Source organism: Neovison vison, chromosome 3 (assembly GCF_020171115.1).
Source record: "Neovison vison isolate M4711 chromosome 3, ASM_NN_V1, whole genome shotgun sequence".
In the NCBI taxonomy this organism is placed as follows: Eukaryota; Metazoa; Chordata; class Mammalia; order Carnivora; family Mustelidae; genus Neogale; species Neogale vison.
In genome coordinates, this window is record NC_058093.1 from 181111793 (window position 1) to 181138295 (window position 26503).

At 44.3% G+C, this 26503-nt stretch overlaps 1 protein-coding gene across 1 annotated transcript; it reads left to right on the forward strand.

The window, feature by feature from the left end:
• Positions 1–700: 700 nt before the first annotated feature.
• On the forward strand, positions 701–25837 carry RAB12 (RAB12, member RAS oncogene family). The gene is made up of 6 exons (XM_044243385.1): positions 701–1211; positions 14849–14909; positions 21703–21841; positions 22774–22863; positions 23528–23632; positions 24630–25837. Exons 1-6 carry the CDS (start codon positions 701–703, stop codon positions 24741–24743), a joined length of 1020 nt encoding a protein of 339 aa, XP_044099320.1. The 3' UTR covers positions 24744–25837.
• Positions 25838–26503: the final 666 nt, after the last annotated feature.

The window sequence follows — 26503 nt, forward strand, 5'->3', positions numbered from 1 at the left end:
CTCTCTCTGTCAAATAAATAAATAAAATCTTTTAAAAAAAAAAAAGTGAAACGGAATAAAAACTGCTGAACTCTGAATGAGGCAGCAACCAGGGCTAAAAATAACTGATTTCGTGTGTTTCCTATGGAAAAGACATGACATTTCTTCCTATGGAAGGCAGACAGGACCCGGCAAGACGAAGAAACCTGCTTCCCACGGGGAGAGGGTGGGGCCTTAGCGTGACTGGGTCTGCCCGGGTGTAACGGAGAAGGCCTGGCTCGGGGACTTGCGAGCGTCCCAGCAACTCTTTTGAGTTTGCAACAGTGATTTGGGGGATGTTATCTTGAGAACGTAGCAGGTTTGGGGGAGAGATGGCTAATGAACTGCAGTCGTGCTTGGGGACTGGGTTGTGAAAGACGGGAAAGGAGGAGTGAAAAAGGAGAAGGGGGAAGGATGAAGAAGAAAGAGAAGTTACAAGAGCCGACAGAAAGCAAAGACAGGGAAGAGAGGGCATGGGAAACGGAGCAGCAGAGTGCGGGAGAGCAAGGACTAGGAGGACGCAAAGTGAAGCCGGCCGGGGTAAACGAGCCGCGCTAGGCGAGCGGTCCTCCCGCCGACAGGGGACGCGCGAGCGCCGGGCCGCTCGCCCCGCGCAGGTTCCGCGGCCCCGCCCCGCCCCGCCCCGCCCCGCGCCTGCGCTTCCTGCCCCTCCTCGTCCGGGATGCTGCTGCCGCTGCTGCGGAGTAGCTGCTTCCCTTCCTCCTCTCCCGGCGGCGGCGGCGGCGGCGGCGGTGGTGGTGGTGTGGACGCGGGCGCGGGGAGCCGGCCGGAGGCGCAGCTGCAGCGCGGAGCCCACGGGCCGCCGGGGCCGCTCGAGCGGACGGACACCCAGCCCGGGGCCGACCCCCGGCGCGCGGCGGAGGCCGAGGGGGCGCCGGGGCCCGGGGCGCGGGGCCCGGGAGCGGGCGGCGGCGGGCGGCGGGCCGAGCGGGAGCCGTATGCGTGCATGGATCCGGGCGCCGCGCTGCAGAGGCGGGCCGGGGGCGGCGGCGGCCTGGGCGCGGGCTCCCCGGCGCTGTCGGGCGGTCAGGCTCGCCGGAGGAAGCAGCCCCCCAGGCCGGCCGACTTCAAGCTGCAGGTCATCATTATCGGCTCCCGCGGCGTGGGCAAGACCAGCCTGATGGAGCGCTTCACCGACGATACCTTCTGCGAGGCCTGCAAGTCCACCGTGGGTAAGGGCGCCGGGGCTGGGCCGGACCCCGGCTGGGCCCCTCCGTCGCCAGCGCTGCCCTTCTGCGGTGCCCAGCGCCCTACCGGCCGCGTTTTCTTTGCGTCTGTGAGCCTCTCCCCCTCCAGCCTGGGTGGCCTTGTATTTGGTGGATGGGCCTCGGTGAAACTTAGGGGGAGGGGCGGCTCCAAATGGAAGTCCCTCGATCCTGTTCTAAAGCCAGACCGAGATTTTCGTGGTAGTCTCCACGCAGACTTGTCCTTGGGGCCTCCGGGCCGTGCATCCTCCCACGACGCAAACCCCTCACGCCCCTCCCACGTCCTGATCCAGCTGGTTTTTGAACCATCGTCCCCTCTCGCACCCTCCAAGGGCCGGTCATGAGACCAGGGTGATGCATTGGTCCCGTTCAGTTTTCAGGGACAGTGTGAGAATCTGTCCACGGAAACTCGGCCCTTCCATTACTCACCCAAGAAAAAAGGTGCTGCGAGGTGGGAAGCAGGCGGGCAGCGTAGTGAAGTTGAAGCTCTGCGCCTGGCGAAATGACCAAAGTGGGTCATCTATAGCGAATTCCGGTGCTTAGGCTCGCCTTGTGAGAACCAGGGCTTATTTGCTAATTTTGAACTCACTTTTCCAATGCGCCGAAATAATGAAGTTTGAAATTCCCTGCGGAGGCTCTATGGAGAATATTAAGACTAAAACTACACCAAGTTTCTCGTTTTAACTGTCAATGCGGGTCAGAGGGACTTCAGCTGTACTTGTCGGTGACCTCAAATAACCCTGGGACTTGCTGAAATGGGGAGGAGTCTTCCAAAATCACCTAAGTGCGTGAAGTGCAGCAGTGAAGTAAATACATGAGGTAACTCCAGGTCAGAAAGTATTTCACCCGCAGCATCTAAAATGGAAACTGCAGAGGGGAAGTTGTTTAATGAAGTCAAATTTAGGAGACTTGGTATGGAGGTTCGTCAGGTTGGTATGGGTAGTAGTGGAGGTTCGTCAGGTTGGTATGGGTAGTAGTTTTTTCCTATGGAAAACCCGTTAAAGCTGTCAAACCTAGGGCAACCACATAGATGAGCTAATACTTAGAAGGAAAGGGCAGTCACCTTCAGTGATGGGCCATAAAGGATCTCCCGCAAGGAGGTCCAAGAAACATTGAGTAGTATTAAATTTGAAGTACAGAATTAAACGTATCTTCCGTGTTCCTGTCCACATACGTGGCCTTGTAACCAGGGGTAGCCAAGGCAGTACAATTTGGGGAAGAATGGTTTTTAAATGTAACAGAACAGTACATTAGAACATTTTCAATGTCTAATTGGAAAATTAAACCCTAAATTTCATACTGTCTTTTTTGTTTCACCTTTGAGAAGTGTTTTCCTTGGTCCTTTTTTAAAATGGACTATTTGGGAAATGCTTGGGCTCTCCGCACCCTTTGTTTTTAAAATTATAACCCCTGGGACCATGATAAAACTGAGTAGCATTATTGTACCTGTTTTAAATATCCAATTGGACCATATAGAGGATAGGGAGTTACTGAACGATCAAATGACGCTTACATTGTTATTTTAGTACCTGGTGTAAATAGAGGTAAAGGCAATTTAGTAGAAGTAACAGTGTTTGATGGCTGCATACTTCAAAATATATTAAAATAAGGGATAATATGACTGGACTGTGTGATAAAGAGAAATCAGCCCAGGCACTGATAGGTGGGGATAAATGAGAGGTTGGAGGGGTGGGGGTGTGGATAGGAGATGGGCAGAGATGTGCTTTAGAGTGGGAAAGAGAAGAGGTGAAGAAGAGTTTCCCAAGCAGGCTAAGCAGTCAGTCGTGCAAAACCACCCCCGCCCCCTTCACAGCCAACTGAAAGTACAGGCTTTCACTTGTACTTCCGACGGACCAGCCATAGATATCAGAGGTTCCCACAACCACCTCCTTAGGTCTGATTAATTTGCTGGAGCAGCTCACAGAACTCAGAGAAACCTTCTCCTTTGTAGATTACCAGGTAATTGTAAAAGGAGGTGATGCAGGAAGTGTTTTGGTGGTCCCTGGGGATGACTCTCTCCCCATATACCATGTGTTCCCCAGCCCTCAAGCTCAGAACCTGCCCTTTTGGGTTTTATGGAGACTTCATTACATAGGCATGGTTAACCATTCATGATTGGGCTCAATCTCCATCCCCTTTACCCTCCTTGGGGCGGGGATCAAAAATTCAGGCCCTCTGGGGCGCCTGGGTGGCTCAGTGGGTTAAAACCTCTGCCTTCAGCTCAGGTCATGATCCCAGGGTCCTGGGATGGAGCCCTACATCGGGCTCTCTGCTCAGCAGGGAGCCTGCTTTCTCCTCTTTCTGCCTGCCTCTCTGCCTACTTGTGATCTGTCAAATAAATAAATAAAATCTTAAAAAAAAAAAAAATCAGACCGTCTAATCACTTAGTTGGTTCTGCTGACCAGCCCCCATCTTTTCGTGACCTGGGGGGGCATTCCAAAAGTCACTTCATTAACATACCAAAAGACACCTTTATAATTTGCTCCCTAGAAAATTCCAAGGGTTCTAGGAGCTCTGACTGGAATGTGGACAAAGGCCAAATATATTTCCTAGTATAAATCACAGGCTCACGGCCACATTCTGGGAAAGACTCATTAGTAGACTTTAGGAATAAGGCTTCAAGACCTTGACTGCCATGCTAAGGAGCATGGACCTTATCCCATAGCAACTGGAGCTGGAAAGGCCTCTGAATATAGCATTGGCATGGAGACAGTGAAACTTAATTTGGCAAGATTGCATAGGATATTTATTTGGGAATGATGAAGAAACAGGAGGCAAGGAGACCAGGCAGTTTGGTTCTCTTTCCTCCTGGCAAACATAAATATATACATTTCACATATCTCCCACGCTGCTACCATTGTGGGGTTCCTTATGTGGTTGGGTTTTTGTCTTGCTCATTTTTGTTTCTTCCAAACATAGCCTATAGTTCTTGGCTCACTAACTGTTGATTAATTGTGGGAAGTTGAGAGAAAGTTGATAACCTCTGGTCTAATTCGGAGTACGAAGATAACTTCAAGAATGCCAGCTAGCCCCCCTTCAGTCTCTGCCTCTGAGTTGTATGTTCCTTCTTGCAATCAGATCATTTACGGAGCATCTACTGGGCGTGAGATACTATGCTACTGACTGGAGATCCACTGCTAAAGGGGACGTGGTCTCCAGAACTGGCTCAGAGTCTGTGGGGAACAGGATGACCCATGTTGGTAAGAGTGGTGATGGAGAGGAGTGCAGAAGATTCGAGGAACGCAGTGCAAGCCCCTCTGATACGGGCAGCAGGAAGAGGATTTGTTGTCTGCATGCTGTAAAGATGAATTCATTCCCCAAGTTCCTTTAGAAGAATGCTATTTAAATGTAGTGTTGGGTGTGGTGAGCTGTGGTCGCCTCACCTGAATGCCTCACCTGAATGCCTCCGGCCTGAGCAGTTTAGCTCATGGCCAGTTGTCCTTCTGAGGCAGTTTTCCAAGAGTTTTAGTAGCAAGGTTGGATCCACGTAGAGGAAGATTCTCTTCCACAGTGAACTTTCCCTGTCCGGCTTGCAGAAGTGTGCTGTTTGTGACAGCGGAGTCTGAAGAGACCCCGGGCCCCACACCATGGCAGGGAAGTCTCTGAGCATGCGCCCACCCGCCCACGCCGTGGGTCACTCAAGTGACGGCCTCATCTAGCTCAGAGAGGAGAGTGGCTCCAATAAGTGCCTGGTTACAGAGACTCAGATTCACTTGAACTTTGTGTAAAAGAGTGTAGTGGAAATCCCAAGGGATTTGAGGTAAAATGAGCAAAATGTTGGTTTTTTGTTTGTTTGTTTGTTTGTTTTTTGTATTGTTTATCAAATCCAAAGTTCATTTGGTTTAAAACACACACAAAATCCACCAGGCCATGAAAGGCTAAAAAGACTATATTTACTTAAAATATTTAAGTGAAACTTTTGAAAGACTGTTTAGTAATTGACCTGTTTAATGGAAATTGCCTAGGTGGAATATTATTTTCAAGTGGGATTTTGTATCCACAGAATTGAATTAGCCCGAAATAACTAGCATTAATTTGACAAGTCCTTTAAAAAGTACAAGGCAGGCGTGCCTGGCTGGCTCAGTTGGAAGACAGCTGTGTGACTCTTGCTCTCAGGGTCCTAAGTTTGAGCCCCACGTTGGGTGTACAGATTGCTTAAATAAATAAACTTAAAAAAAAAAATACAGGAGCACTGTTTCGAAGTTTAGGAAATGAAAACAAATTGGTTCTATTGTAGAAATTTACAACTATCTGACATGCAAGAAAACCCGTTAAAATTTTGTATTTCTTGGCCTTTGTTTTATTTCTGAGTACTTGTTGGAAGCTAGCTGTTAACTTTGTTTGAATTATAATGGTTTTACCAGGTAGCATCCACCTTCACCCCTGCACCGGCAGCATTGCATTCTAGAAAAAAACACTGGAGTAAGAATGAAGAGCCTGGGCTTTTGATTTAAGGCTCTGTCACTAACTAGCTTGTGACTTTGGATACGTACTTTCCTTGTCTCTGCATACAAAATATAACATTCTATTCGCAGTAGCTACTGTTTATTGAGCACTTACTATATCGCAGCAAAAGGGACACTGTCTGATCCTCACAGCCATCCTGGAATTTATTCCCATTTTATAGATGAGGAAGCAGAGTTTCAGAGAGGTAAGCACCTTACCCTCTGTGGCATAGCTGGTCAGGACCAGGACTATAAGTGAGTTCTTTCAGTTTGATCCTTAGCTTACTCTGAGGTTTAAAGTTACTTTGCTCTGTGAAAATTCCGTGACTCGCAATCAGACATCACAGAGTCCTTCAAGACTTAATGGAATCTGGTCCCCCTGCGGGCCTGTGAAGATGGCAAGATGATTGACCTATGGTATCACTGAAATTAACTTTCTTTAACTATGCCGCTATCATCACTCATCGCTTGCATTCTGGATTTTAAAATATGCCCTAAGAATTAGATTTCTTACCTAAACATTCAGACATTCAAACATCTTCAGCGTTTTACATTTTTATTAAAATTTTCCAAAATTTTATATGTATGAATAGAGGAAAAGTAGGAGTAAGGCAGTCTAGACCAGAATTCCAATTTTCTTGGGCGGTTAGGTATCCCCCAGCAGCGGAAGCCTGGGACTGCCAGTTGTTTTCTTTTGCCAACTAAAGACATTTTTGAAACTCTGCTGTTACCAACTTTTCAAAAAAGAAAGGAATAAGGAAAAAAGGTGAAGTAGACCAAAAAAAAAAAAAAATAGGAGAGACATACTATCAGAATTAAAAAGTTCTCTGACTTCAGTTGCAAGGACCTTAGCACTCTGCATTTTCCTCGCTGTGCAGCAGTGCAGTAGACACCCACCCACCCACCCACCCCCCCGCCACCGCCACCCCACCGACCCGGCTGGCCCCAGGAGTAAGTGCTCGTAGGTAATGGTGCTTCTGTCAGAGTCCAGAGTTAAGCCGAAGGTGCTCTGGGGACCCTGCTTCATGGGCAGGAAACTTCGTGGTACAGGTAGGGGAGAGTATTTTAGCAGGAAACAGGTGAACACTAAGCCCCTGCGGAAACGGCTTTCTGTGGTTCTGGCCTCGAGTGTTAGGGGACGCGCTGAGTGAAATGCAGCCCACGAGGGTCTGGTCAGCTTTACCTCATAGCAGTGAAACCACCGTCAGGGGAAGCTGACTGCTTGTGCTTCGTTCTGGAAACAGATCAGACTTTTTTGCCGGAAAACCCAGAATGAGCATCTACTACTGGATTGAAATTCTAAATCGTGTATTTTATTTTGCTCCTGTTTGCTCTTATGCAGTCTTCCACAGTCTTCCATGCCGTGGCTGATCTGCCTAAGTGTTTTCACTTAAAAGAGAATTAGGGAGCGTGGTCCAGAATTCCCACCCCAAGAGCCCAAGACCGAGAGCCTCTTCAGTGCTGTCTCACTGCCCTGCCAAAATGATGTAACACGATGACTCAGGGAGATGTGAGTGTGAAAGGAACAGATGCGGCTGGTTAACGTTTCGTTTTTATACCAGCAGATGCTATGCATTGTCATTAGCTTGATTTATTTAATGAACTGGGTGCAAACAGCGTGTCCCTTCTTGTGGAATAGTTCGCTTTCAAAGAAAGTATGGAAATTTGGTTGCCTTCTGGTTGTTGAAGTTGAATAAAAATCTATTTAAAGGCCTGACTTAAGTGCATTCAGCCTTTCTTTCGCTGTGTCACTCAGAGGAAGAAAGGTTTCATTATGCATGCTCCAGATCGAGATTCTTAGAGATTGCCTCTCGGCCCCCCAGCCACGTAGAATGGCCAGGAGCCGTCTGCTAGCAGATCTTAGAACTGGCTTCAGAAGGCAGAGTAGGCTCCTCTGAGAACGTTAAGTCCAAACTATTCTCCAGCCTTGAGTGCCAGGTACATTATTCTAATTAAGCATTTGTTGGAATGTGTAAAGTAAATGTAGCTTTGTGTAATGTAGTCAGTCAGTAGGTATTAGCAGAGAGGCTGTTTGTATTTATTTATGTGAGACAACGCTCCGCTAGCCATTTTGTAGGGCACAAATCTAGTGCCTCCTTACCCGGCTTGTCCTTTTTAGAAGGGCAAGAGACAGAGTCGTGGCAGCAGCCACAATAAAATGTTGGGAAAGAGATAAAATGCTATGTTGCCGTACTTGAACAGAGGAAGAAATTGATTATTCTCCTTTTGTCCTTTGATTGTACAGCCTTGACATTTGAAAAACCAAAACTACAGATCTAAAAAATAGTGCCCTTGATTGAATGTGATTATGTTTTTCAGAAACTTCTTATCCGTTAAAACCAGAAAACACAGCACCAGCTTAACAGAACACTATATTCCATGGAAAACCTTCTCCTCCCTCTCCTCCCCACCCCCCCAACACCCAAAATTTGGCAGCCACCACTGTTTGGTTTCTGGGGCTTACATAATAATGTCTTCTTAGTTTGCAAGACGGAACAATAGCCCACAACTCCACCTCAGGCAGGCCTGTGGTAGAAGTAGCTGATGAATAAAATTCTCATTTTCCCACCTTCCTTTAGGATTCAGGACCACCCGAGGCTGAGCCAGGCCCCAGGTGAAGGGGTGTGCCCATGCCTTCTCTCCCTCCTCAGACCCCTGCACCAGAACCTGGGGCTTGGGTGACTGTTAACCAATCACACCTACCGTCTTTACTATGAATTTTCAACTTCTAAAGAAAACCTCTCCACCTTCTCCTTGGCTCCTTCTAGAGAGGCCCCTCCATCCCCAGTACCCTCGGTGTGATAAGTGGAAGGAGTGGGTCTGAGAGGTGGATGCAGGGTCGCGGGTGGGAGGCCTCTCTCACACAGTCGAGCAGTCGTGTGTCTTTAAGTGAGCAACTTAAGTTCAGTTTCCTCATTCATGGAAAGAAATAAGGAAGACTTGCGTGCTTTTCTTACCTCCTGGTACAGGAATAAATGGGAGTGTAATACCTTGGGTACCTGGCCTGAAAGAGGCCATTATAAGGGTCCGTTATATTCCCTTCTCCTAATTTATGCCATAGATGCAAAACCTCTGAAACACTCTACAAATGAATCTTGATCCTTTAGAGAGACATACTGAAATATATAGGAGAATGCGAAAATCAAAATGTAGGGGTATCTGGGTGGCTCAGTCAGTTGAGCATCTGATTCTTGATTTTGGCTCACGTCATGATCTCAGGGTTTTGGGATCGAGCCCCGTGTGGGGCACCATGCTTTGTATGGAGCCTGCTAAAGGTTCTCTCCTTCTCCCTCTGCCCCTGCCTACTTCCTGCACATGCTCTCTCTCTAAAATAAATAAACAGATCTTTAAGAAATAAATGTAAACACATGACCCAGGTGAAGTGCAAAATGCATTTGACAGTCTGCATTTTTATGGACCCAATAGAGTAATAGTCAGACTAAGTTAATGTTTTGTGCATATGACGAAAATATTACTGATCCACTGTTGATCTTCTGGGGCTTGGGGTTTTTTCCCCAGATTCTCCTCCCCTCCCTCTATATTCTGTTCCTCTTAAGACCAACGGCAAGTTAACTTTGCCTTTTCAGAGGGGTCTGTCTGTAACCTGGAGCAGAGGAAGCCTTGCTGGTGCAGGAACTATTGTCCAAGGCAGCCAGCAAGCCTCACTCTTCTTTTTAAAAATATTTCCCTAACAATGCAAAACTAATATAATCTAAAGATATGTTTACACCTTCCAGCTGTCCCGTCTGTGAGGCTGCACAGTGAGGTGGGAGGAGTGTAGCTTGGAGCCATCCACCAGGTTCAAATCAGTGCCCTTTATACTTACCTGCTTGGTGACTGGGCTGCTACTAGCCCCTCTGACATCAGTGTTTCCATCTGTAGAATGGGGACAATAATGCCTGCCTCATAAAATTGTTAAGAGGATATACTGCAGTGAATTAATGAACATAAAACCCTTAGAATAGTATCGAAGTGCAGTAAACAACATAGAAGAGTTCTTAATATTTTTATTAGGAAGGGAACAAACTCCCTCCTGTGAAGGTCTTTCCTACGTGTATATGCTTCGTGAAAATGCAGCCGCCTGCCTATTCTCGTGGGCTCTGTGGGGCGCACACACTCCCCTCCCTCCCTTCCTCTCCTTTGACATCGAACCCCTCAGATCATCCCTGACTCGTGCACTTCGTGGTACCCCTTAGTTGGTCCAGTCAAGTGCACGGCTCCCTCTTTGCACTGTGTGTGTCAGGGACAGGGAGACAACCGGCTGGCGTGTCCAACTTGGAATGATAGGATAACTCTTAACTGATAGGCTAGAGCCTTCATGTCCTTGGCCCAGTGAGCATTTTTAATGTCATACCATCATTTTTCTATTTTAATAATAGTACCTTCTGCTGGGTATTTTACAGTCGTAACACTTGGTTTCTCTTGCGTTGAATCGTCATTGAATCCTTTTTTTCTTTACATGGTGCTTTCCTCTGGGGACTTAGGTTGTACTCTCCTCCGGTAGGTGGTATTTGGGCAGAAGACTGGCCCCACGTGCTGGCGACTTGTTTTCCAATGTTAAATTGACCTCTCTCTGTGTGACTTTGACTCCTTTCTTAATTTATTTTCCCACTCTCTACTCCATGAAGACGCTGGAAATCCTCTCCCTTAGTAGAAGTATCATGTCCGAAATTGAATGACACCTTATAAAATCTGTATCCCTGGAAGAAAAGCCACTGTGTAAACTTAAGATCGTTATTTTAAAGTGGCAGTAACATCATAAACACTGTTTGGATGGAGACAAATTTAATTTCAAAGTCTATGAAATATTTCAACTTCTTGAAAGTGTTAAGTAAAATAAACTCAGATCTTGGGGTTATAGGGGAGGTGGGCAAAGAAGTAAAAGGGGAGAAGTCCATTCAGCTGTCATCATAGGTGTGGATCCTGGCGTTATTTTTGCTTTTATTTGTTTAGCTTTTTGCTGGAAAGGAATGTGAAGAAAGAGGCTTTTGTTTATTTTTGCCATTTTCATTTTTTTAACTTCTTATGGCCTGGCAGAGAGAACTATGGTAATGTTTTAGAAATGTTTTGCCTGAAGGGGAACTTAGAAATCTTATCAGCAGTAAATATGCCAATTCTTTACGCTATTGCTAAGGTTTATGAAAGACAAATACAAAGAAGGCCAAGTGCAAAGTTAAGCTTTGTTCTTTTACAGCTCAGTTAGGGTGGTTCTGGGTCATTTACAGAACATTTCACACCTTCCCTTTTTATGCATGCGTATGACATTCATTATAACAAGTTTTCATTGTGGGCAGTGTTATAAATTTGAATCTAGATCCTGCCGCTCAGCTAGCATGTGAGATGACCTTAAAGCAAAGCACCTTGACCTCTCTCCACACTGGTGTCTCCCTCTGTTAAATGAGGATAATAATGCCCACTTCATTGGGCCGCCACAGGATCCCGTGTCAGCACAGAGGGTCCGACAGATGTCCACTATCATTGTTGCTGAAGAAAAGTAAGATCAGGAAGACATGGTGACTCAGATAGAACCATCTGTGCCCATTGATACAGGAATTATAGCTCTGTGAATTGTGTCCTTTCTGATGAAAATATTTTTACAAAGACTTTTGTAGCATTAGTAAGCTTAAAGGTATCTCCTATTGCTAGACTAATTCACTTATTGGACCACTTCCCATATAAGTGACTGAATCAACTATTACCATAATAATCCCCTGCAATGAGGGCATGGAGGGAGAGAGTATGAGCTTATTAGGACTGCCCCATCCTTTAAGGACTTACCATCAACAATTGGAATTGTAGGAGAAATGAAACACTCTTGTTTCTAGGTGACTATATGTGTCACCAGACCCTCAGAACATCTGTCTTTCCTTCTTACTAAGGTGTTTTGTGTGAGTTTTTTTGTATTGTTTTGTTTGTACTGATCAGTCCTGAATTTCCTTAAGCTTTCCAAGAAGAGTCAGCATTTCTCCTTATGTGTCCAGTGTTTGGTAGAGAAGAAGGAGTGGCTTTTATCGATCAGATTCATTGATCAGATTGATGGAGTTGCTGTTGTGGGTACCAGGCTGTATCCTAGACTGCAGGGAGTCAGAGACGACCGTGTCCTTGGGGAGGCACAACACAACAAAGAAGGGATAGGACAGTTCAGGTCCAAGAACAGAGAGAGGGCACACTTGGGACTTGGGGGCAGGCAGAAGGGTTCAGATGGGGAATCACCTGGGACCAGAAAGGTTTCTGGACAGACAGGGAGGCGCTCTAAGAAGAGAGAACAGCAAAGAAAGGCACTTCTTTGCCAACTGCATGGGCTGGTGATTTAGGTCAGTATGACTGAGCCCTTTGAGGGCCGGGACTGTCCCCATCAATTGATGGTAGGGCTGACGGCTTCCCTTGGTCGTCGGGTTACCTGTAGGAAACAGGGTTTTCAACAAGGGCCACAGATGGAGATGCCACTCTTTTTGCCCCTTGCCTGTTCCTAAACATCGGTCCTAGCAGCTCCTCAGGCCAGCTCTGTGCTGACCGTTCCTGAAATGAATCTGCTGAATATTTGAGGCTGTGGAAGACTTACTACCTTCTATGAAGGATCATTATAACTTCTCTGACATGCAAATTCTTAAAATAGGCAACTCTGAGATTTTTTTTTTCTTCATGGTTTTTTAGAAACATTTAGTTGTTACAAGCCATAAGCTGGAGTAAGTTTCCAGTTGTTACAGGCTATTGAATGGTGGTTAAATGTGGTAAAGGATATGGCATTTGAGAGAGAGCGCTCTTTTAATGGGCTCTTTTCTTTTATGGGGTTTTAGATTTAGCCAAGGGCTATTTTTCTGTTTTTTTGTAAAATTGTCATTAATCTCACTGAGACTAGACAGTCTTCATCTTGGCTCAGCAGATTCTTAATCCTGTTCACTGTCGGTTCATATTCGTTTTGTTTTCCTATTAAATTAGTAATGTACTTACCGCCACATGGTGATAACATTACCGCTTATTTCCTGATTCTGAACACTGACAGCCTTAGCTTTTACCTTTATTCATTAGACTTTGTGGTTACAAAGGATTGTTCGTAAAAATTGCCTAAGTTTTTCAAGTAGGTTGAAAAAGAGTGTCTGACATATTCAGGCTGAGAGTGATTCTTGAAAGGAAACAGCCTAATCAAAACAAAAATTACTGGTGCTGGCTGTTTTGAGGGCTTCTTTCAACTGACCTGAAGCAGAGCTCACGAAAGAGGAATCATCTGCCAATTTTTTTAACAAAGTAGCAGCCTCTGTAACAAGTTTTACCGAAGTTACAGCCCCCTTAGCTGAAACTTAAAAAAACGAAACAAACCAAAAAACCCACAAGGTATCTGGAAACAAAATAAAATAAAAAGTGGTCATGACAAAAATATGAATTTGATTTGTAGTTTGCTATCACAGAGTAACACCATGAGGCCCTCACTGTAGCTAATAGCAGGAGTGACTGTTTTGTCCTTAAGCTGTGTGTGTGTGTATTTAAAATCAGAACGTAACAAATATCTCCAGGCTGTTTCTTGTGCCTTGCAGAAGAATATCACTTTAAGTGACGTTCTTCCCTATGGTTGAGTCATTCAGGAACTCTGAGGATACTGGTAGTCCACAAACATGCTTCCTGTTTCAAGGCTGGTTTAGAGTGTCGTTTGAGTTTGAAGAGCAAATCGGTTCCAGAACTGAAAGTGAAATGGAACTAACCAGCTTTCACTCCGTAACATTTGAAATGATGGGTGGTATAAGAGATTCAGAATTAAAACATTTTCCCTAGCTCTAGCTCTGTTCTCTTGTGATAGTTTATATTCCTGCCATTTCTCTTCATTGTACAGACCGAGAGCTGCCCTCCCCAACCCCGGGTTGTAAACATGTCTTTCTGTATTGCATTGGTATCTGCAGTGTGTTACTAATTATAAAAGGCAGTCACATGTCTTTCGCTTCACCTCAAGAACATCATCTGACTTTGCAGTGCTGCAACAGATCCCTGAGATGGAGAGCCCGGGAGGGGTTCCTCACCCACTGGGTGGCTGCTGAGCCCTCACTGGCAGCGGCGGGCCCCTGCCCGTTAAGAGTCCTGGCAGCACAGCGACCCTGGATCCCAAGAAACAGGCAGGAAGTGGTTCCTGGAGGGAGTGTTTCTAACTCTCAGATTCCATTGGCATCCCTTTGGTTTGTTTTTCTTAGTTGAGAAAATGTGTAAAAAAACATTGTTTTGAAATCTACAAGTTTTCAGGGCGCCTGGGTGGCTCAGTGGGTTAAAGCCTCTGCCTTTGGCTCAGGTCATGATCCCAGGGTCCTGGGATCAAGCCCCACATCAGAACTCTCTGCTCGGTAGGGAGCCTGCTTCCCCCTCTATCTGCCTGCCTCTCTGCCTACTTGTGATCTCTGTTTGTCAAATAAATAAAAATCTTTTTAAAAAAATTAAAAATTAAAAAAAAATAAATCTACAAGTTTTCTATAATTGAGACCCGTATCAGGTAACATATACAAATGAAAATTTGGTTTAAAAAGTTACCTGAAGCTTTAAGGGCTTAATTAGAAAAGGACAGTGAGTGATACATGATGTTTTGTTCAATGTTAAAATCTGAGGGCCTCACCTGTGAATAAAAATTAAAATTGGGTATGTTAGCCTGTATAAGTAAGTCTTTTAAAAATAATTCCTGTTGCAGCTGTTGACAATGTAATAAAGAAGTCCTGTTTATATATTAACTAAATTTGTTGTGAATGCTACAGAATTTGGTAAGATAATTTCTAAATTCAGATTGAGACTGTTTGAAATTAAGGTTGTTTCCTCCATTTCCTGTAAGAATTTCCCCCAGTGTATCATTCTTTTAAAACCATTCAATTGCTAATGTAATTACCAAATGCATTTTTTTAGTGGCTTTTATGCTGAACTTGTAGTAGTGATAAATCATACTACATTTAGCAAATGCTACATAGGTAGTTCTTGGTAAAACATGGCGTAGGTTGATTCGTTCAGTTGCCTGTGGAAGCGTAGACTCGGCACCACACGCATTGGTGGACTTCTGTTTTCCTTTTAGGATTTAGTGACGTCAGGTTTTTTGTTTTACTGATAACGATACAAAAGGTACAAAAGAATAGGATTCTTTTTTATGGAAAATTGCATCTTTATTTTTTGCTTCACTTTCATTTGTTTTATTTGCAGGTGTTGACTTTAAAATCAAAACTGTAGAGCTAAGAGGAAAGAAAATCAGATTACAGATCTGGTAAGTGGGGGATCCACCCCCAGTAACCACCATGTGTGTTCACAGTCTGTACGCCTGTCTAATAAAATTAACTGTCCAAGCTGGCTTGCCTCTCCTACTTTTCCTCTCTTTTGCTCATCTTTAAATAAAATGATCAGTGAGAAAATTTAGAAAAGACTACTTATTTCATCCTTCATTTGCACCTGGGGAATGGTGAAAAAAGAATTTTACTTTAATAATAGCTAACTGGGGACTCAATGCCTCTTTCCCAATCATTTGTATTGATAGCCAATTTGTCATCCCCAAGGTGATTGCCCCAATGATTGTCTTCACGTTTTTAAAGTGATTTTGTTTGAGAGTATGCAAAAAAAAAAAAAAAATTGCAGCCCGTTGCCGACCCGATCTGTGCGGTTTCAAGGTGGACCACCCATAGACGGTTCGGGGGCTGCCCGGGGTGGCGCCGTGTGAGCACCGCGGTGGGACACGCATGCTCCCGCTGGCCGCGTGGCTCGTACCACATGACATGAGCCCCGCCTGTGCCAACTGGGAATGCATCCAGAGCCCCTCAAGAGAAGCCCCTTCTCACAATGTCACGGGTGAGCAGATAAGGTCGCCGTAGGGGATCTGCGGGGCACTAGGAACTGGCTGTGGGCGCCCAGCAGCCCACAGGCGGCCCTAGAAGCCCACTCGCGGGGCGCAGAGCCCCTCTGGTGCTGGCTTCAGCGTGGCGCCGTGGAGGGGCTCCGGGATGCCCCTGTGTTGGTCACATATGCTGCCGTGTACTCAGCCTACTAACTCCTCTGCAGGTCCACCTCAGCTCTGAATGTTTGTCCACCATGTGTGTGTTTGCTTTCATCTGCGTTCCTTGCTCCTCATCTGTGGCATCATCGGTCACCTAATGCTTGAATGTTAATGCCATGCCTTCATTCTCCGCCCGCGCCCCTGGGTGGGCACTGCTGCCCACCAGAGGGGTCTGAGGTAATGTCTTCGTTTGGTCCCCTGCCGCTGTGTGACCCACAGTAAGGACTGTTTGGGTGTGGGAGTGTGGGGGTTTGGGCTTTAGTTTGGTTACGAAACATTAACAGTCTTGCCTAAATACTTAATGACCAAACAAATGGATATTTCTTACTTTAGTACTAAGCCCTTTTTTTGGAAAGTCCACAAACTTTTTCACATCGCTGCCCATTTTTAAGCTCTGGAAGGGACAACGAAGTATCTTCCCCATGAGCTGTTGTTTCTGATTGTAAGCTCTCTCAGGTAAAAACCGTGTCTCAAAGGACTACCCCGGTGGTTCATCTCTGCCTAGCACCTGTGGGTGAGATCCTGTCTGAAGGGCATTACTGAACAGAGGGTGATGGAGCTAATATTAGGCCATCTGTGAAGCTTGCTTCATGAGTGACGGCAGTGTCTAGGTGATGACATCATGGCCTGGCTAAGCAGATTACCTTAATTACTGAATTCATACTTCAGTTTTCATCTCAGGCAGTAGTAATCTGACCTATAAAAAGTATGTTCAAATGTCCTGTGGCTCCCTGGAACTCAGCCCACAAAGACTGTCTGTGCCCATGACATTGGCTCCTTCTGGAATCTCGGGACAGTGCCTCTGAATATCTCTAAGAGGGCCTCACCTGTGACTCCCACCTGTGGGGAAAAGCATGCTGGGACAGTTCTAGGAAAGGCACAGGACACTCCGAAAACCATATTTCTCTGGGAAGTAAATGCATTCCCCGGCGTAACTGCTCTGCTTCTCCTTGACTCTACTGAAGAATACAACTGAGGAAAGAAATCGAGATTTAGTGACTGTATTGAAAAGTTGATTACGGGGCACCTGGGGCAACCTGAGTTGGTTAAGGGACCGCCTTCAGCTCAGGTCATGATCCTGGAGTCCTGGGATCGAGTCCACATCAGGCTTCCAGCTCCACAGGGAGTCTGCTTCTCCCTCTGACCTCCCTTCTCATGCTCTCTCACTCTGTGTCTCTGTCTCTCTCTCTTGCAAATAAATAAATAAAATCAAAAAAGAAAGAAGGAAAGGTTGATTACACGTTTTCCACCAGGAACATTCCAGTGATTCAGTGAAGGAGAAGGACATACGTTTTCCCAAAGGGGTTTTCAGCAGTGAATAACACATCCACAAAATGCCTGCCACTTGTTAATCACACAAAACTCAAAGCCAGATTGTTGTCATCTGAAGCATTTTGTGTAGAGGATTAAACATTTCCTTCATTATTGTTAACGCAGTAGATAGAACGGAAGTATGGGGGTTGAGGCTCACTGCTAAAGGAACACACAACTCGTTTCAGAGAAGCCGCGCTCGCACCGTTGCTGTCATAGTCCGCTTTGTTGCAAGCCCGCTGTCACCACTTTGCTGTCGCAGTTGATGACCAAGGAGGGCTCTTCAAAGAGCCTCCGCAGCCTTGTTCTGCTAAGAATAGCTGTGCTCTGATTTTCTAGAATGATAGTCCATGGACATTCCCAGTTGGTTTTCACAGAGATCTGATTAGAAGAAATGCATTTTTTTTATTTTTTTTCTTGATTTCTGGATATAGCCGAGCTGAGGAAATATTAACCAGAGGTTCCTAAAAGTTTAAGATACCGAAAGCTCCAGATGGCATTGTCACACTTTTACGCAACATTTTATATCATTGCCATATTTTTCAGTCCCTTGATTATCTGTGGCCAGAAAAAAGGACTGTTTTCTCATCTCTGTGCTTAAAAGTGCTTTTTTGTGTAAGTGTAGCTAAAACTGTGTGTCAGCTAGAAGACAGCTTCATGAATTGACATTCAGATGCCATCCTGAAGATAAAACACTGGGAATTAACATGCATCATATAAGGGCCCCTCCGACCTGTCCAGCACGCCTCAGTCTTCCCTGTGGGGGGCTTTGGTTTTAGCCAGCTTTCTTATGTCGACATCAAGGCTTGCTTTTCATTCTCTGCTTGAAAGAAGTGAGGACATTTCATGTGCAGAAATTGATTCCTGCCCTGCAAATTAATAATTACATCTATAAGTGGATGTATTAAATACAAGTAAGAATCTCTAAGTTTTCAAAGCATGGTCTTATTACAAAACTGGGGAAACAGAATTGCAGGAGTTTTTCAGTTTGCACCAAAAAGCAGAGAGAGAAATAATCACCGCATATTCCAACAGCAGCAGATGACAATTTAGCTGACATTAGTAAACTGCAAATCTCGAGAAATCCTCTATCACGACAGTGAAAACTCAGGTTTATGGAGATAAAGAGGAAATACTAGGATTCTGCATCTTCACAGAAAGACAGAAGTATGATCACTGCATTGGGGTCTTCTTAGCAGCTAATTTTTGAGAAGTAGGAACTCAGGTGCTTGCGACTTCAGTGGTACTGGCGCATAGGAGATCCGTAATCAGTACTCACTGAGCTGTGTCTGCATTTCATTTCCCTGCTCTTTGACCGTATGTGATAGCAGATAATTTAGTAGGGGAAATAAGTTAAGCAGAAGAGCTTCAGAGGAATAGAAAACAAAAATTTGCATGAAATGACCCACATATTTTGGAAATAGAGGATAGTCTCTCAAAGGAAGATGCTTTTCTACCTCAAGCATTCAGAGCTGGAAACAAGTGGATGGAATTTAAGGAATGACCTTAAATGGGAGTGGCAAATTGATTAACGGTTCCTCCTTGGGGTTTTTGTAAACTGTACTTACTGGCTCAGTTATTTGTGTTAGAATGATTGCCTCTGATTTTGCATTTTGAGGTTTGCCTTCTTCTCTGTGTCTGAATGAAAGCCAACAGAGATCGCTAATTTCTTAATGTTTCTGAGATTCCTGACTGCCTCACCCAGGCGACAGGTGTTTTTAACTTTATGAGAAATGCCCTTTATTCTCCCTATCATTCAGCTGTTGGCTTTTTTATTATTTATTTTTTATTCTAGAAATCTGCTGTACAACTTCATGCCTATACATAACAATATTTTACACCCAAATAAAGGAGTTGAAGGAGAGTAGGTTTCATGTCAGGTCATCTTACCACAATAAATAAAAGCATTTAAAATTAGGGGCACCTGGGTGGCTCACTTGGTTAAGCGGCTGCCTTCAGCTCGGATTCAGGGTCCTGGGATCAAGTTTCGCATTGGGTTTCTTGCTTAGTGAGGAACCTCCTTCTTCCTCTCCCCTGCCTGCTGTTCTGCCTACTTGGGCTCTCTCTCTGTGTCAAATAAATAAATAAAATCTTTTTTTTTAAGATTTTATTTATTATTTGACAGACAGAGATCACAAGTAAGCAGAGAGGCAGGCAGAGAGAGAGGGGGAAGCAGGCTCCCTGCTGAGCAGAGAGCCCGATGCGGGGCTCGATCCCAGGACCCTGGGATCATGACCTGAGCGGAAGGGAGCCACTTAACCGACTGAGCCACCCAGGTGCCCCAATAAATAAAATCTTTTAAAAACAACAACAACTAAAACCCATTACCTCTAATTTCACTGTTTTTGAGCCCCCAGTGTCTAGATTCTGATTCTTTGAATGTGTGCAGAAATTCATGTCAGTTGAGTTCTACTAAACAGCCAGATTAAAGTTGCTTAGAATAAAGGTTTATTCTATTAAATTGTTAAAGTACTATGCTAACCAAAAATTTTAAAGTAGAAAAACGTATAGTTTTTTTTGTACTTTTTAAAGAAATGAGATACTGTTTCTTAACAGTATCCGAACAGCACAGCATATTTTTTTAAAGTATTAAAAATATTCAATCAGATCCTAATTTGATCAAACCATAACTTGTGATAGACTGGGAAACCATGCTCTCAAAGATTTAATTCCTTATTGATTCAAAAGTATTAATTATAGGGGGCGCCTGGGTGGCTCAGTCACTTAAGCATCCAACTCTTGATTTTAGCTCAGATCACGATCTCAGGTTTCTGGCATCGAGCCCAGCGTCGAGCTTCACACTGGACATGGAGCGTGCTTAAGATTCCCTGTTGCCCTCTCCCTCTGCCCCTCCCCCTTCTAAATAAAAGTGTTGGTTTGTTTTTTTTTTTTTAAGATTTTATTTATTTATTCAATAGAGACACAGCAAGAAAGGAAACACAAGCAGGGGGAGTGGGAGAGGGAGAAGCAATCTTCCCTCTAAGCAGGGAGCCTGATTCAGGGCTTGATTCCAGGACCCTGGGATCATGACCAGAGCTGAAGGTAGACGCTTAATGACTGGGCCACCCAAGCACCCCTAAAATATGTATATTATATCCTCATCTTCCTAGGATTCCAGAAACAATTTTAATCATTGATTCCTTGTGTAAATGAAATGGTACCTGAATCAGTTCCTTCTTACTAACCTTGAAGGTGCAGTGCCCATTAGTGTGGTCTTTAAGGTTTTTTAGGAATCTTGAAGAATTCAGTCCCCATCCATCCTATTCAGTTTTCCAGGTTTGGGGCATTTTAAGTTATTTTGCCTTGAAGTGGCATCAGCTCCCCCATTTTGAACATGTAAACTTCATTCAGCACCTGCTTACTGACAGCCTGCTACGGGCCAGGCACCCTGCCAGACCCTGGTGGACAGAAACAGACCAGCCTCGGCCCTCTTGGACCTTCCGGTCAGAGGCAACCGGGGATTCTTAAATCCTCTGGAACAAAGCAAATGGCTTTGCTTTATGTGAAAATGAATTTGCCAACAAGCTTTTTTGTGTCTTTGGCATAACAATGCCATCACTACTGTGAATTAATTTGGGGGCAAGACCAGTGTGAATAAAGCTGTAAATTATAACACAGTTTCCAAAGGGAAGGGTTCGTTTGGAAAGCAGTACAGGTACTTTGTGGGAAACAGTCCCACAAAGCGCAGCTCAAGGGAAGTAGTGTTTGATCAGATGCATCTGGGAAAAGCTGCGCGCTCTACCTCTCGGAAACCCACACGCTGTCATTTTGGGAGGCCTTGAATGGCCTTGCAGTGAGGAAGCCTATTTTCAGTGCCTTGGCCCCCAGTAGTGTTACTGCAGGACCCACTGGTCTCATATGCCCCCCAGGAGTGTGCTGTGAGTTCAGGGTCTTTGGGAAGAGCTAAATTACATTATCTTTAGAGAAATTTGTCTCCAGATCAGAAGTCCTGCCCCGTTGAGCTCATTCATAAATACATGACGGTTTTCAGCAGTTTCTTGGCTTATTAGATGGAGAAAATAATGTCTCAGCCAGGTGCTGTACACTGTTCATGAGTTTACATCATTCTTCATGTTGAAATGATCAACTTCAACCTGGAGAATAACTACAACTTCTGGCTTTTAAAGTAGCAGTTAGAAAATAATGAACTTTACCATATTTGAAAACCTATTCCCTGCCCCCTTTGACGCCTTTTTTTATCTTAGAAGGATTAAGACAGTAACAAGACTGATTTTTTAGTACTTTTCCTTAGCGAGCAACTCTTGGTCATCTTCTCAACAAAGTCAGATATAACCATTGATGTTGGTTAAGAGAGAGTTGGGGGTAGGGGATGGCACCTGACTGGCTCCATTGGTAGAACATATGACTCTTGATCTCAGGGTTGTGCGTTCAAGTCCCACGTGGAACACAGAGATGAGTTTATTTAAAAAAAAAAAAAGTTTGTACAGGGGATTACACTTTCCATCATTTTACATTGTTTTCTTATTTTCAAAATCTTGGTTTGAGAGAAATTGGGACTGTTTTTGTCTGAATGTAACTAACTCAGAAAAACTACCTCTCACCCCCCACCCCCCACTAATACTGATGCTTATGGATGGACAGGACTAGAAGCAGCATGCAGGGGGTGGGGCGTCCGTGTTGGAAGGTGGAGCTGCTCCCTCTGGTCACTGGGTGGGAGCTGACTGTTGCTGCTGTTTCATAGGGACACAGCAGGTCAGGAGAGATTCAACAGCATTACCTCAGCTTATTACAGAAGTGCCAAGGGGATCATACTAGTATATGATATCACGAAGAAGGAGACTTTTGATGATTTGCCAAAATGGATGAAGATGATTGATAAGGTAGGTGTTGCGTTTTCCTGTGAGAACCTGTATTAATCCCATAGACCGAAAAGCCATGGCCTCAAGCCTCAAGGCCCCGTGAGGTGCTCAGTTTGTGGATCTGCTGAGGTCTTGAAATATAACGCTCTGCCCCCTATTATACTTTTGCTTTTTGCCTTTTTGTGAACAAGTGCTCTTGTTTCTCGAGTACTCTCGAGTACTTCCCATGTTTGTGCCGCAGCACATCACTAGATGGGCGCTGTTCTGCTCCCGTACGGAGACCGAGACCTTGAGTGACTCGGCCAAGGTCACACCATTCAGGGTCTTTATTTTATTTTAACTTAGAAATGTAGCTAAACTTTTTTCCTGAATATAAGATTAATGATACCTTGTCACGATAGAAAATTTGGAAAATCAAGCACAGAAGTAAATTTTAAAATGTATACTTTTGCTGTTCTGAAAAATCAAACTGAATCCATATTCCATGTGGTTTTAAAGCCTCCTTAGTTCACTGAATGTTCTGTCATGCCAGCTTTCCTGTGTCTTTGAAATTTCTTCCAAAGTATGCGTGATTTGGGTGTTTTTTTTTTTAATGGCTGCATTCTTTTTATGTACCTTAACTTACTTCATTCTCCATCTATTTTGTTGGACTTTCTTCAGTTGATGGTCATTTTAAGTATCGGGCTTTGCCTGCAATGTAAATCATTTGCTTAGGATAGATTCTTAGAAATTACTGGTCAAAAGCTCAGAATACTCTCCAAAGCCCTGAGCCGGGTGTGGACTGTCTCAGACCCCGCCTGCGTCAGTCCTGCCAGGGGCGGGGCGGGGCGGGGCAGGGTGGGGTGTGGGGTGTAGATGAACACAATGATCGCAAACAGCAGAGTGGTATATGTTACCTGTCAGTATAGGACAGTGCCCACCTTTGAAATGCAGCTTCTTCTAAAATTCCACAGTATGCTTCAGAAGATGCAGAACTTCTCTTAGTTGGAAATAAGTTGGACTGTGAAACTGACCGAGAAATCACCAGGCAGCAAGGTGAAAAGGTGAGAGAAATGGGGAGTACAGGGGGACATCACTGTCCACACTGCTGTGCGGTCTGCCATTGGGAGACTTTTTTAAGTAGATTTTTTTTTTAATGATGAAATAATTATAAAATCACGTCCATCTCCTTTGTTTGGACTTAAAGGAGCAGGAAGTTTTAAAAATTGTTTCAAAGTGGAGCGGGGGTGGGGGCGGAGTGTCCACATCAGTATATATGGCATTGTTCTCTAACCCACCATTTCCTACAGAGAAATGTTTTTTAAGCCGTAAAATTGCTTTCATGATTTTCCCTGGGGTATTGTAACCTTCCGTGGAGAACCATAGGGATATTCCCATTGTAAATGTCAGATGCATCACCACTCTGGAACTTGAGTGTCCCCACGTCACCTCAGGGATTTTGTTCCACGTCGTTCCTCACTCACCCTGGCGGGGTTTGCCCCATGTGCCTACTTACCCACCTCGGGGGTGTCGCACACGTGAACTCTGTTGGAGCCTAGATGAGGCTCGGCAGACCTGGCCCGCCCCTCCCTTCAAGTAGGAGCCCAAACACTCTGGTTGCCCCGGTTACAGGCCCCCTGGCCACCTACTCCATTGTGTGGCACACACACATACACACACACACACACACACACCCCGCCAAAAGAAATCATGACCCTGTGTTCTTAGTTCGCACAGCAGATAACCGGAATGCGGTTCTGTGAGGCAAGTGCCAAGGACAACTTCAATGTGGACGAGATATTTCTGAAGCTTGTTGATGACATTCTGAAAAAGGTAAAATAATGATACCAGGTCGCTCTCTCGTGTGAGACCTGTTGTTCCCTTTACAATGTCTCGGTTGAGAATGTTTGACTTAGAAAGGGAGACCGGGAATTTACTCAGAGGTGAAGAACCAGGTGAGGTGGTTGCCTTGGCTGGAGGCCTCCAGTTGTGGCAGCCGCCATGTCTGCGGGGGGCCCCACCGAGTCCAGTGTTGGCATCCCGTAGATGTGCTGAGCCCTGAAGATGGTTTGGTGAAGTGACTGGAGCAGGTGTAACAGTGTGCCATGTTTATTTGACATTTCCTTTGGTTCTTTTCCCATTTTCCCACAAAAATTAAGATACAGGCAGTGGGGACCTCCTAGAGCATGCAGGTGTCTCAGGAGGGAGCCCCTGGGTCCGACCTCGCCCTCCATGATGTGCTCCCCAGCGGGGCCCAGTTCCCTTACCTAGGCCTTTCTGTGACACTAAGCTGCAGGAAAATTGCTGGACAGCTTTGCTGAATAGTTTCTTCTAGCATCTGTAGGCTTAAATTCAGAGATTTTTTAATAAGAACTTACATTTATGTTATTACTACATATAATCTGCTAATTCAAACAATTCAGTAGCTTCTAATAAAACGATCGTTTATATAATTGCTTAAGAGAAGTTATTTCTTCCCTTAGTGATGGTAATACCCCTAAGAATGCAGAACCATTTTTTTCCCCTGAATTAATGCATTAAATTTCCATTATTACTAGGTTCTGTGAAAATACATGTTGTTGAGAGAAATCCATCTGGTTTCCTTTCCTCGATCATAGGGTATGATCGAGACTGGCCAGTATTTGTGTGTGGCAGAGAACACCCTGAACCTGGTCCTCATTGTTTGGCATCATACCTGAACATCTAATTAAATGATGAAGATTAGAAACCTTTAGTAGAAATACTTTGCTCATATAGAATCGTGTATCTGCAGAGCTTCCAGATACATTGCAGGGTTAAATGTATTTGTCTTTTTTCCTTTATCCTTAAGATGCCTCTGGATATTTTAAGGAATGAGTTGTCCAATAGCATCCTCTCGTTACAACCAGAACCTGAGATCCCACCAGAACTGCCTCCACCGAGACCACACGTTCGATGCTGTTGATTTCCTGCTTTGGAGACAAAGTGGAAATGATTCCTGGAAAGGGGAGAATGTTCTATTCTGCACTACAATCATTTTGACAATTTCCTTTCGCACTTTGTAATCCAAGTCACAGCTATACACTAACTTGTAAATATGCAAATATGCAATCCTGGGTAAGTTTTGGTTATAAATTACATATTTCCCTCCAAATTATATTTCATTCATTATCCCAGCATCTAGTGGACATACACTGGGAAACATAGTACTTCTAATATGAAGAATGGGAGAAATGAAAGGTATAATGTTTCTTGAAATAAATAATTTAATTGTCCTCATTAATTATATTATGAGGACAGAAGATATTCTGATAAGAAGAAAGAAAGTGGTGCTTTGCTTACTGTTTTAAAGAAAATTTGTAAAACTAAAGACTTTTTGGGAAAAAAATAAAGCTATCATAAGTGCTTTTTCTTTATCTACAAGACATTTACCCCAGCTGTAGCATCTCTGAAGTATGGGAGTATTTCTGCCACAAAGCAAAGCTCCATTCATAGCCGTCTTTGAAGGGTATTTATTAATGTTATGTTATGGTAGAGTACTACTAGTTAGAGAGTAGGGGTTTGACTTGGTCCCGAGGCCGCAGAATCTCTCTTATGGTTTCCTAATGGACATACCCTGTGCTTTTAAGAACTACAAAGATTCAATAAAGAAAGAAGTGTTTTTGAAACTATAGAAGATTTTAAAACAACGCTGCTGTCCTAAACAAATCCTGTTTAAAGGAATTTTAAAGAGATACATTTTACTATATCAAAGAACATACATGTATTTACCTAAACATTCTATACCTTTGTAATGATAAAACTTCTCCCCTTTATGGTGAAGCTTATTCCGATTAAGCCTAGACTGTGGTTTTTTTTTTTTTTTTTGGTCTGATAATGAATTTGTGAACTCTATCTTTGGTATATCTTTTATTAAACTGCACTGTTTTGTTTAGTCAAGGTAAATAAGTAATTATGTATTTGAATAACTTGGCGTGTCTTGAGTGTTGTGATATGAAAAGCATTGTGGTCTTTCTACACTAATGAAGTGCAAATAAAATTTTGTATTTATGAATGACAGTTGAGTGGCCACATTCCTTTGTGTAATTACAAACTATACATCTGACAGTATTTTCCAAAACTTCACATCTTTTGAGCATTTTAGATGAGAAGAATACAGCATCCTCCACTATGGAAAACAGCCAGACTGCTTCTTAAAAGGTTAAACATAGAAGAACTACAGTATGACCCAGAAATTCCACCTCTAGGTACATACCAAAATAAAAATAGAAGGCAGGGACCCAAACTCAGACTTCTAGAACAGTGTTCATAGCATTATTCACAATAGCCAGAAGGGGGAAACACACCATATGTCATCAACAGATCAGTGGGTAAACCTAAGTGATCTCTACATGGAATAGAATATTGTTCAACCTTAAAGGAAATTCTCACCCCACACCACAACATGGACGAACCTTGAGGACATTCTGCTCAATGCAGTAAGCCAGGCACAGAATGACAGGATTCCAGTGATACGAGGGACCTCGACGAGTCCAATTCATAGACAAAGTGGAATGTTGGTTGCCAGGGGCTGAGATTAGGGGGGAATGAGGAGTTAGTGTTTAATAGGGACAATCTTTTTTTTTTTAAGATTTTATTTATTTATTTGACAGACAGGTCACAAGTAGGCAGAGAGGCAGGCTCTCTGCTGAGCAGAGAGCCCGATGCGGGGCTCGATCCCAGGAC